The 12,428-nt window shown below is 38.2% G+C and overlaps 2 protein-coding genes across 4 annotated transcripts in view; one reads left to right on the forward strand and one right to left on the reverse strand.

Moving 5' to 3' along the window:
• Positions 1 to 4,526: 4,526 nt before the first annotated feature.
• On the forward strand, positions 4,527 to 8,458 carry LOC104799254. Of its 3 annotated transcripts, none has more exons than XM_010521672.1 (3): positions 4,527 to 4,852; positions 5,782 to 8,100; positions 8,196 to 8,458. In XM_010521672.1, exon 2 carries the CDS (start codon positions 5,866 to 5,868, stop codon positions 8,074 to 8,076), a length of 2,211 nt encoding a protein of 736 aa, XP_010519974.1. In that variant the 5' UTR covers positions 4,527 to 4,852; positions 5,782 to 5,865; the 3' UTR covers positions 8,077 to 8,100; positions 8,196 to 8,458. The 3 variants fall into 3 exon arrangements, with proteins under 3 accessions (XP_010519974.1, XP_010519970.1, XP_010519972.1); XM_010521668.1 differs by lacking the exon at positions 8,196 to 8,458 and adding an exon at positions 5,493 to 5,558 and having other exon boundaries at positions 5,782 to 8,101; XM_010521670.2 differs by lacking the exons at positions 4,527 to 4,852; positions 8,196 to 8,458 and adding exons at positions 4,898 to 5,389; positions 5,493 to 5,558 and having other exon boundaries at positions 5,782 to 8,101.
• Positions 8,459 to 8,632: 174 nt separating this feature from the next.
• Positions 8,633 to 12,428, reverse strand: part of LOC104799253 (flowering locus K homology domain-like) — a 5,208-nt gene continuing 1,412 nt past the window's right edge. Inside the window, exons 3-8 of the mRNA XM_010521666.2 lie at positions 12,059 to 12,296; positions 10,510 to 10,756; positions 9,915 to 10,063; positions 9,553 to 9,828; positions 9,173 to 9,370; positions 8,633 to 9,048 (exon numbers count right to left, since the gene is read on the reverse strand). Of these exons, the coding sequence (XP_010519968.1) occupies positions 8,881 to 9,048; positions 9,173 to 9,370; positions 9,553 to 9,828; positions 9,915 to 10,063; positions 10,510 to 10,756; positions 12,059 to 12,296 (1,276 nt within the window). The 3' untranslated portion in view covers positions 8,633 to 8,880. The remainder of the gene's footprint in view (positions 9,049 to 9,172; positions 9,371 to 9,552; positions 9,829 to 9,914; positions 10,064 to 10,509; positions 10,757 to 12,058; positions 12,297 to 12,428) is intronic.

Below are 12,428 nucleotides of genomic sequence, written 5' to 3' on the forward strand. Positions count from 1 at the left end.
ATAGCGCTGTCGCAAACGTATAACGGTCGTTAATTCGTCGCATTTTTGCGACGGAAAAAAATCTGCGTTTTGCGACGGGAAGTGACGGATAATTCCGTCGCAATTTGCGACGGATTTTTTTCCATCGCATTCCGTCGCAAATGTTTTAAAAAATTTAAAAAAAATATAAAAAAATTATATACTATATATACACATACATATATACATTTTCATATATACATACATTCATACACATACATTACATACATACAAATATACATACATATATATACACATATTTTCATATACAACATACACATACATTACATACATACAAATATACATATATATATACATATATTTTCATATACACAAACACACATACACATTCACACATATACACATATACACATATATACACATACATAAATATTCATACACATACACATTTCACAAACACATACACATACATATAAATACACACATATACACATATTCATATACACATACAATCACATATACATACACATACATATTCATATTCACATATATATATACACATACATATACATATAAACACACACATACACATTCACATATACATACACATTCACTTACACACATATATAAACACACACATACACATTCACACATATATATACACATTCACTTACACACACATACACATACATAAACACATACAAACACATCAAACACACACATATATATAAATATAAATACATATATATTACGTTATGGGAAAAATTTGGCGATTTTTATTTTTTTCCGAAAATCTTTGAATCTGACGAAGAAGACGACTCGTGGTTTTATATTGTGTTTTGAGACGGAATTTTCCGTCGCAATCCGTCACAAAATGAAATTTATTTACGCGCCAAAATTCAAAAAATTTCGTCGAAAACCGAAACTAAATACATTGCGACGGAATATTCTGTCGCAATCCGTCGCAATTTTTATTTTCCGTCGCAAATCATCTATTTCTTTGTTGTGACAGAATTATCCGTCGCAAACCGTAGCAAATTGCGACGGATTTTGCGACTGTTTGCGACGGATAATTTTTTTCCACGTTCTATCGTAAAATCGTCATATTTCGTCGCAATTTTCTGTGCCACGGAAATTTCTGTCGCAAATTCCGTCGCTATATGCAGGTTTTTTTGTAGTGGTACATACATACATACATAGATACATACATATATCATGTGGCATGCCCTTCTCTCTTTTTCTCTCTCTCTCTCACATACATTCATGCATATACATATAATGTGTCATGAGCATGTGGGAACCCAAATTAATTGCCCGCTAAGCAACATTCGAATTTCCTTCCACTGCATGTCAAATAGTTATTTTGCGAAGTTGCATACATATGTATACGCGTACCATATTGTATGTAATCAATGACCATGCATATTGTATGTAACCAATGACATTAATAAAAGTTGATGATGACGTATATGGTCCAACCTTTGAAATTCATTTGAATGAATGATTTTGTAAGGAAATAAGGTAGTACATGAAGAGGGACATGTGCCCGTACAAGGAGACATATATAGGTCCCTTCCCCACTATTACATGGGACCATGCCTCTCCTCTTTCACGTTCACGCCATTTATATATCTTCCCAATTATAATTTTTGTCCCATTTTTCCTCCACCTTAATTTTAGAAAAAAAAATACAGTATGTTTTGTCCTTTTGTATTTGTATATACATGCCAAAATAAATATAAAATATATGTCCATAACGTTTTTCAAATATGTATGGGGCATTTCGATACGAAATATATCCTAGAAAATTTCTCTGGAAAATGTATCCGAAAAAATTGTCCGACATACGTATATGGGATAATTCCATACATGTTTTCTGTGGAAAATTAAAAAAAATATCAGATGTACGTGTAAGAGTATACATACAATACGGATATGATATCTATTAAATAACATAAGATAACTAGTATTGACCGACTTCAAAAACAATTAAATTTGAAAGGGTAAAGAATATTAAACAAAACGAAAATGGTACAAAAATGCCAAATGCGTCTCTTGTAATGGATTTTTAATTTTTCTCTTTTTTTTTAATTATTTCCTCTTTATAAATCTTTATATTTTACTACTCTATTCAAATTAATGAAAACAAACTGATTTTCCTTTTAAAAATTTCGAAAATAAGCAATAAATAAATAATCTCTCTCGTAAGAATTCATCTAACAATTTAATTACTCATTCATACCCAAAGTATATTACACGTGCATACATGCATGGGTAGATATATATACACGTGTATGTATCTATGTATACAGGTTGATAAATATGCATAAAAAGCACGGGCGGTCAGTGAGAAGTCATAGCCTTTGGAAAGGGTGCCGATATTTCTCTCGCGAGGGTTTCTGGTCTATACAACCTTGAAAAGGGTGTCTCGAGTCTAGGACATGTGACTACGGGATTTATTCATTATATATATATATATATATATATATTTTTGTTAACCTATATATATATATATATTTGAAATAGAATTAGTGGTTAGGACCAATTAATGGCCAAACAAATTTTTTGTTTTAATTATTGATGAATATAGCACGAGAGAAATTCAATACAACAAGGTTGCCGAAGTGAAAATTAATAGCAACAATAATAGTAATAATAAATAGTATTATAAAACAGCACAATAAAACAAAAAGTAAAACAGAATATTATTATTGGGGTGTGACCAACTTTTTTCATGACATGACCGAAGGTAGAGAGAGCTCTGGGGATTGTGTAGGATAGATGATGGGGATTGTTTTATTTATTTAAATAAATAAATTATTTGTTATTTAAAAGGAAAGGAAACAATATGCGAATGTGTGGGGGTAATTATGACACCAATCACATGTGGGTGCTTATATATATATATATGTATATATATATATACATATTCCACAGGCAATGAAAGGTCACAATCAGTCATCGGGTTTCCATATTCATGAAAACCTAAGGCGTGCCCTCTCACTTCTCTCAATCCTTCCCCCTCACCTTTCTAACCTCGTGCCGTTTTCTTTGTCCTTTTCATCATCATCATCATCATCATCATCATCATCATCATCATCATCATCATCATCATCATCATCATCATCATCATCATCATCATCATCATCATCATCATAATAATAATAATATTGATTCATTAACTTAGTAATATTTAAAATAAAAATATTTTTATATCATTGATGATGACAAGATTACATCCTAATATATAACAAAATACAATAAAATATTCTATATATAATATTTTAGGATAAATTATAACTATATTAATAATAATATTTTAGAAATAATATTTTTATATACCCTTCAAGATAAATTATCTACGATGAATTCAATCTTGTTACGTAAAAATTGAAAATTAAAATTGTGATCGTATTAAATGAAACATCTTTCACGTGATGTTGTGGCTTGAACTTGAGTCGATATTTCACGTTTGATAATGTTTGAAAAATTTGAGAGTTGCAGTCTCAGAAGCTAATATAACACGAAAGTGTGACTGGTATGCGTGAATTGAGTTGTATGACACTGAAGTCGGCAACGCAAAAAAATTACGGTGTATATAACGATTAGACATGAAAAAAATGAAAAATAAAGGCGAAAGAATAGTTTGCTATGCGTTTTAAATATAATATTATGATGCGGTGAAAATAAATGGTTCTATTTGTCACGCATGGATTTACTTAGTTTACATTAGTGTGCTTGATTTATTTTTTAATGAGAAACTTTTGGTTTAAAAAATATATGTATTTTATTTTTTAGTTCATTTAAAATGTATTTAAATATGAATATATATTATTTAATTTGGTTGAATTCGTTTTTTATAAACAAAGCAAAATAATACGGAAAACACTCTTTTACATTAATATTCAGACAAGGAAGATGAAAATAATAATTTATAGAAGATCCAAGAGCACAAGAACCTCCATCTCATCCAGTGGGTGTTGTTTTTATTTTAATCATGTTGAACAAAAAAGAAAAAAAAAAGATAGGCTTGTAGGGATTGGGCTATGTCATTTTGGGCCTAACTTGTAAGGACAATTCATAAACTGGCCCACTTTACTTTGGAAACCACAGAAAGAGGCACATATTTTTTATTTTCTTAAAAACATGCACGGAATTTTTTTAATGATCCTATTAGCCCAAATTTTCAGATTTCACTTAATACAGATTTTGAAGATAAGAGATAGATGGATTAATATTTAATATCAATCAGACTGTACTTCATCTGCTTCCCGGCTTTATTCATACATTTAATATTCTCTGATTTTTTTTTTATGCCATTTACGTTTTATATATAAATATTTATTTCCTGAGACAAATAAAATCATATTTTATTTCAACTTCTCCAATATCTATTTGGGCCTTCTCCAATATCTATTAGGGAGATGTGGCAATTTCGTAAATTATAGGAAAAACAAGGTCAGATTTAAAAGGAGAGAATAAAAAACTGGTGAATATGACATAAATACCCTTCTCTCCGTATGGGAGCGTGTAATTTCCCATCTCCACCCTCCTGAAAACCTAATCTCTCCCTCTTCTGCCCCTTCTGTAATTCCCAATCCCACCCTTCACTCTTCGCTTCTTCTCCCGTTCCTTTTTGCCCCTCGAATCCTGCCTTATTCCCGATTTCTCCTTACCCGCCAATTTCCCAACGGCTCCTTTCCAAATTCTCCCCCTTTCGAAGATTCCTGACGAAACCCTAGTTATCTGGTTCGAGATCCCCGATTTTGCTTCGTGGATTCACCTTTTCTGTTCTTGTGGTTGATGCCCAGATCCGTTTCTCGGCGTTTTCTGGTTCTTCGAGTGGAATTCTGGAGTTAGGGTTTGGAGTTGGGTAAATTCTCTTCCTTTTTCCTTTAGATTCCTGGCGGTCGGATTCGTTTCTGCTTACTTTTTAACATTCGGTTTTAGAAAGTTTACTTTCTGGGATAATTTTTACTTTTCCGGTGGAGTTCATTTGATTTCACCGATTGGGTCTTCTTCTTCTTCAATATCTCTAGATAGCTGGTGTAAAGCCTTTGAATATTACCCGATTTGATGTGGTCTTCATGGAATTTGCTTTTTTCTGTCAAGCTGGTTTGTTGATGACTTGACAGTAACCACTTTGTCCTGTCCGAATCTTTACTTCTCTTGATTCGAGGCTTGCTATTGTTGGATTGTACGCCGTTGGTTTGTGATTTCATGTACTTACTTATCTGTGCTCTTGAGGTTTTGTTTTCTCACATTTCATGTGCTCTGTTTCTTTAGTTGTATTACCATAATTAACTGTTTTCCTGAAGAGAGTGGATCGGCTTCGTACTGGAAATTAATACTTCAGTGAAGCTGAGAATGTAGAATGTGAAATCATTATGACCGCTGATGTCCTGTTTCTGTATGTTTCCACTGTTCCAAGCTTCTCGTACTTCTTTCTTAAATTTTGGTCGGTAATTTTGTTAGTGCTGAAAGTTGGCTTCTTTTCTTTTTTTTTTCCCCAGAAAATGTCTCTGATCTCTTATTTCACTGTTTGGATCGTCGAATTGTCGTTTGGAAGGCAAGTTAAGGTCATATGATTTGTGAGAGGGAGGACTGTCATCCTTTTTCTTCTACTCTTTCTGTTAAACTACACCAATCTGCTCCACTACGGACCGTGCTTTTGTATTCATAAGATGGATGATCTATCCTCGTCTATTATTCAGCTGTTTGTTTAGGTTGTTTCGATTTATATTATTGGTATTGTATTGCAATTTTTATGTTCTCATCGTAATATGTCGTTCTGTTTTGCAGGGATACGTCTATAGAGTTAGGTAATTAGGTTGTTCAGGAGAGTTGAGTTCTTGCTGTAATTGGTGTAATCCGTTAGCCTCAGCAATGGCAAATCGTGATTTAATCCTTGGACAAAATCGTAGTATAGGTATTGGGCAGGGGCAACCATTGATGCTTGGCCACAACCATAATCTGGGGCTTGGGCAGGGACACAATATGGATTTAGGACAGGCTCATGAACATGAGTTAGGTTTAGGACACCCACATGATCATGAGCTAGGGTTAGGACATAGCCAAGATCATGATGGAGAGGGTGATCATCACAGATACGGGCATGAGACCGACATCACGGTGGATCAAAAGCCAGAACATGGTGATCACGAGCTGGTTCTTTCTACGCAGAACCACGATTTTGCTTTGTCAGATAACCATCAGCTGGTAGTTGGGGACAGTCACGAACTGGATGACAACATGGAACTAGCCGTCGACCAAAATCAAGAAATGGGAATTGATCATGATGGAGATATGGATTCTCATCTTGTTGTTAGTGGCCAAGTCCTACAAACCCGAGCTCTTTCTGTAGACTCAACTTACCAGCTTTCAGTTGGGCAAGAGTTTTCTGATGTGAAGAGTTGTCGTAGGGCATTGAGGGATATGGCCATTGCTCTTCATTTTGAGATGCAGACCATAAAATCGGACAAAACCCGTTTCACAGCTAAGTGTGCAAGTGAGGGATGTCCATGGAGAATCCACGCAGCAAAGCTCCCAGGTGTCCCTACATTCACCATTAGGACGATCCATGAGTCCCATACGTGTGGAGGGATCAGTCATCTCGGTCACCAGCAAGCCTCGGTTCAATGGGTTGCCAGCTCGGTGGAACAACGTCTTCGAGAGAATCCGAATTACAAACCAAAGGAGATTCTTGAAGAGATTCACCGGGTTCACGGGATTACATTATCATACAAACAAGCTTGGCGAGGAAAGGAAAGAATCATGGCTGCCATGCGTGGATCCTTTGAAGAAGGATATAGACTGCTTCCTCAGTACTGTGAGCAGGTTAAGAGGACGAATCCCGGAAGCATTGCTTCAGTCTATGGAAACCCGGTTGACAATTGCTTCCAACGTCTCTTCATATCCTTCCAAGCATCGATCTATGGTTTTCTAAATGCTTGCCGACCGCTTCTTGGACTAGACAGGACTTATCTGAAGAGCAAGTACCTCGGTACATTGCTTCTTGCCACTGGCTTTGATGGGGATGGTGCTCTGTTTCCGTTGGCATTTGGAGTTGTAGACGAAGAGAATGACGAGAACTGGATGTGGTTTCTGTGTGAACTTCATAACCTTCTCGAAACCAACACTGAAAACATGCCGAGGCTCACGATTTTATCAGACAGACAGAAGGGTATTGTTGAGGGCGTGGAACAGAACTTCCCGACCGCATTTCACGGGTTTTGCATGCGTCACCTGAGCGAAAGCTTTCGAAAAGAGTTCAACAACACGATGTTAGTCAATCTACTCTGGGAGGCAGCTCAGGCTCTAACCGTGATTGAATTCGAGGGCAAGATTCTCGAGATTGAAGAGATTTCACAAGATGCAGCCTACTGGATCAGGCGAATCCCTCCTCGTTTATGGGCCACGGCTTACTTCGAGGGCCAGCGTTTCGGCCATTTAACTGCAAACATCATCGAATCATTGAATTCATGGATTGCCGAAGCATCTGGACTTCCGATTATTCAGATGATGGAATGCATTAGGAGACAACTAATGACTTGGTTCAACGAGCGACGTGAAATCAGTATGCAGTGGACCTCGATACTCGTACCGTCTGCAGAAAGGCGAGTTGCCGAGGCTCTTGACCTTGCACGGACGTACCAGGTTCTTCGTGCAAATGAAGCCGAGTTCGAGGTCATATCCCATGAAGGAAACAACATCGTAGACATCAGGAACAGGTGCTGTCTCTGTCGGGGATGGCAGTTGTACGGTTTACCATGCGCACACGCAGTAGCGGCACTTCTCTCTTGCAGACAGAACGTTCACAGGTTCACCGAGAGCTGTTTCACCGTGGCAACGTACAGGAAGACCTACTCTCAGACGATCCATCCGATTCCAGACAAAACCCTGTGGAGGGAGTTTACCGATGGAGATCAGAAAGCCGCCGAGGTTGTCATAAACCCACCAAAGTCATTGAGGCCACCTGGTCGACCAAGGAAAAGGCGGGTTCGAGCCGAAGACAGGGGGAGAGTAAAGCGGATCGTTCACTGTAGCCGCTGCAACCAGACCGGACATTTCAGAACAACCTGTGCCGCACCCATTTGATTAAACCGCTTCTACCTTTTGCCGGCAAGTCAGTCTTAGTTTCGAACAACTTTTCAATCTGTTACATTTGGTTTGTGTCTGCATTCTGAAGAACATGGTTTTGATGTGTTCTTCTGCAGGAAAAAGGACAACACTCTCTCGTTCGTCGTTGATGGCAGGAACAATAATACCAGTAACTGTCTGGTAATGGAAAATAGATTGAAGCTCTGAACCTGCATTCCTAACGACGTTGAAGCAGAATCACGTTCCAGATTCATATGATGCCAACTCTGTTTATTTTCACATATTTCATTTCTACGGAGGTAAATCTATGATGCCATCAAAATGTCAGTTTGTTTAGGTTCATCACAAAAGCGCTATCATAAGATTCACAAGCAGTGTATTTTCTGTATCCCCCCCCCCCCTTCTGAATTCTATGCTGCCTCTTCGTTTCAGTATGTTCAAAGAATCCTGAATTCAACAGTTGTGTTATTGAATCTCGAAGATTGAAAAAAAAAACTGAAAACAATGAAAAAAAACACATAACTTGTGGCACAAGAAACAAGTGGAAGCAAAGTCACCGACGAAAACCAAGGATCCTGGGATTAACTATAAACTCCAAATCTTTTAGTACAATCTTAAAAAAATTGGTTCAAACCACATTTAGGTAAGGAAGGAAGCAGAGGCAAAAATAAACCTAACACGACAAACCACAGTGGCGACATTACAACGATTACTGACACTAGGGTTCTTCTCAACTCTCTTTTGTCCTTTTACTGAAAAAAAAAAAGCTCAAACATGGCCGGCGCCGTAGCCAGCCATTGATCAGTACCCGTAGCCCGAGGAGCCATAATCTGCTGCATAGCCCCCAGGTGGGTTCGTGGCCGATGATGTGTAAACCGAGCTGTGGGTTCCATAGGGATTATAGGTTTGCTCCGTGGACACCGTCGGCTGTGCTTGTGCCGCCGCCCCAGCTGCTTCCGCCATGAAATTCTGCCATTAACAGTAGGTGGAATTAAATCACATATCAACATTATATGCTTAAGATCTGTGAAAAAAATGTGCATGGTTCAGAGATATGGAATGTGTGAATGAATTAGGTAGTAGTGGTTAGTACCTGGATAAGCTGCTGAGCAGTTTGGACTTGAGAGGCAGTTCCACTTATCTCGACGGTCATTTCACCGGGAACTCCCCTGCTTTCCTGAATGGTGACCGTTGCTCCACTTGCACGTCGAATGTAGCTTATGCTTGAACCTGATGTCCCGATAACAGCATCCGCATAAGAGAGGGGAATCTGCATTTGCTGCGTCACCTGCTGCAAAAAGGCCGAATCCACCAGTCAGATTCTCCGGAGGGCAAGATATCAAACAATTCCATCTAATTATATTCTAGATTTGAGCATCCAGACAATATAATAACAAAAACCCAGCTTCCTTCCATCCTCCATGAGAGTAAAATGCTGTTAAGTACAGGGAAGTGGAAGAGGCAACAGCTCACCTGGGTGACCATCGAGGGTGCTGCTGCTGATGCATGCACATTCATTGGAGGTTCCCTTCCATACGCAGATATACCTTGATGAGGCTGTTTCTCCATAGGACGAGGGCGCATGTCGGGAGGAGGGTAGTAATTATCAACGTGCCGAGGCGGTGGCATATATGGAGGAGGGTTGTGACCATAACCCGGACCTCCACCAGAACTCGGAGGAGGGCCTTGAGGTGGACCCCAAGGCTGATGTGGAGGCATATGATCCATCGTCCGTGTTGGCTTTTGCATCTGCTTTGGAAGAGAGAAAATATCAACAAGAGTTCATAGACATCATTCATAAAGATAAAAGGGCGATCAGAACAATAGGAGATGACCTGATTTTCAAACAATGGAATAATACTACGATCCACCAAAAACTTTCTAAGCTGCGATGCAATCAGCTCCAGAGCTTTATGCACGCTCAATGGTTCACCCACGACTTCAACAACCCTATCGTCTTGAAGTGCAAAGACAGGCAACTCCTCTACAACAATCCAGTTAACAATGCTTAGTAAGAACTATAGGCATCTGAATGAAGGAAAAAAAGCACGGTGAAACTATTTGGCCATTTAAAGCTTAAGAGAAAAATATTTGAACATAAATCAAGAATACAAGTCAAAACCACAAAGCAAGCATCAATTTTGGTTCTAGAAAAATTCAGAATAAAAAAATTGTTCAAGATCAGAGGTGTTAACATTAAGAAACAACTCTGATGCAGTAATGAATTCACGAAAAAAGGAATCACTGCTGATAACAACAATTAGTTTTAAGACGAGTTTTTCATCACTCCATGTTCAACATAGAAATAGACCGGTGTGCAGTTACACATCAAGAAATAGACCACAGATAGCAGAAATCAGAAAATAATGCAAGTATGAATGACTTCGAAAGGAGGAAAAATGAGCTCATTTAGCATGTTGAGAAGAAGACCTGAACCAAGAACTCTGACAACACAACCAGATGCTTCTTGAATAGCTTTTACTGTTGCTCCTTGTTTCCCTATCAAGCTTCCAGCCTGAGATGCCGGGACTAGTAGTCTTGTTGAGACCTTAGAAGGCGGTGGTGCTTGAGAAAGATCACCATCCAAACCATCAACAATCCTTTTGTGGACTCTCAGAAGGCCATCCATCACAGGTGGTAACAGCGAATCAGGTTCTTCTTTAGCAGAGACCATAACCTGCAGAAAAACACATACAAGTAGACATGATGACTCAATGAAATAAAAATGCTTGGGAATTTGATATCTTAATCTTCGCACTTATCATCAGTTATGACCGGATCTTTCTCAACAACATCAGGCAAATCTCTCAAGGCATGACAATCTTACATGCACTTTAACCAGTTAGATGTTTATTTCTTTGTTGTGATCTTAATCAGAAGCTTTTGCTACAAAGACTAGGTTATTTACTCTGTTGAAGATTGCCAAAGTAGTCATTTGCAATCTTCAAGACATAACAGAATCTCTTTTAAAGAAATCTTAAGTTTATTCTCTACTTGGTGAATGGTTTTTTAACTTTTAACTGTTGCTTCATGTTACGTTACACCCAGTTTAGCAGGTTCCAGTATGCTGCAGAAAGTCTGTGGCAAGACATCAATCACCCGGGGACCGAAGTTACCAGAAAGCATGTGGTGCTTCATCAAAGTGATGTTTGTGCAAGAAGGATCTTGCCTATTGAGATTAACATATCAGCACTATGTAATGCTCAAGGCTGATTCCTTCCATCTGGCTTCGGTTCTTCATATTTGGGACCTTACCAATGATGATTCATTGCCATATAACTTGCAAGATGAAACCTGCACATATTCATGGTCGTCACAGCAATAAAGGGAACTGTACTCACATCTTATCAATTTCCTTGATTATCTTCATCCTTTCACTTGACGAAACTGATAAACCTGCCCGGTCACCATACTTGACAGTGTCTTAATTAAGTTACAAGATATTTTAAAATGATCAGTAGTTCTCCAATTTTTTGTAAAATAAAGAATCTTAACAGTTCTGGACATTTTCTCTTGAAAATTTTACACAAACTGTTGCACAATTAAGGGTATTCCATAATTTGAATTTTTTTTACTATAGAAGCTAGACCTAAAGGATTTAGGTTAGTTACCTACAAGTGCTAATATGTATTTCACTATATCACCTATCCTATCGAGAGGTTTTTAGTTTTGTTTTCAAAACCATTCTTTGAATCATAGCTGCAGCTCACATGCCATATACCACATGTGCACCCAGGACCAAACAAGCAGAAAATTGTAAAGGTGATCCACAGGAAAAAAGCATATAATATCCTGTTAAAATATTTGCGCCATAAGTTAGCAGTGCCTGTACCAAGAATTGTCTAGATATATTCTTTAAAGCAAATATGCCCATTAATAGCAAGCAATGAAATATATATAAGCTAAAATTTAAGTGAATAAGATTCCCATCTTCTAACTAACACATAATGTAATGCCAGAGAAAAGATCAAAGACTTACAGCTCTTTCTGTTGTGCCAGGAGGACCATCAAGAATCTTAATCCGCGCCCTTGTCTCCTCAACTATTTTCTTAATGACATCTCCTTTACGCCCAATGATGCTACCCACTTTCTGGGCAGGAACCAGCATGCGGAACACACTCTCTCCAGGCCATCCAGGCCATCTCTTCTCCTCACCTCCAACAGCAGTCCCATCTTCGCATTCTGAATTCTGTTGGGGCTCAACATGCTCAGGAATGATGGGGATGGTGCTCTGTTTCCGTTGGCATTTGGAGTTGTAGACGAAGAGAATGACGAGAACTGGATGTGGTTTCTGTGTGAACTTCATAACCTTCTCGAAACCAACACTGAAAACATGCCGGGGCTCACAG

This window comes from Tarenaya hassleriana, unplaced genomic scaffold (assembly GCF_000463585.1).
Source record: "Tarenaya hassleriana unplaced genomic scaffold, ASM46358v1 Cleome6, whole genome shotgun sequence".
Classification (NCBI taxonomy): domain Eukaryota; kingdom Viridiplantae; phylum Streptophyta; class Magnoliopsida; order Brassicales; family Cleomaceae; genus Tarenaya; species Tarenaya hassleriana.

Bases quoted from the DNA above. Each gene is read 5' to 3' on its own strand.
- LOC104799254 (XM_010521672.1), top strand. From the start codon at position 5,866: ATGGCAAATCGTGATTTAATCCTTGGACAAAATCGTAGTATAGGTATT.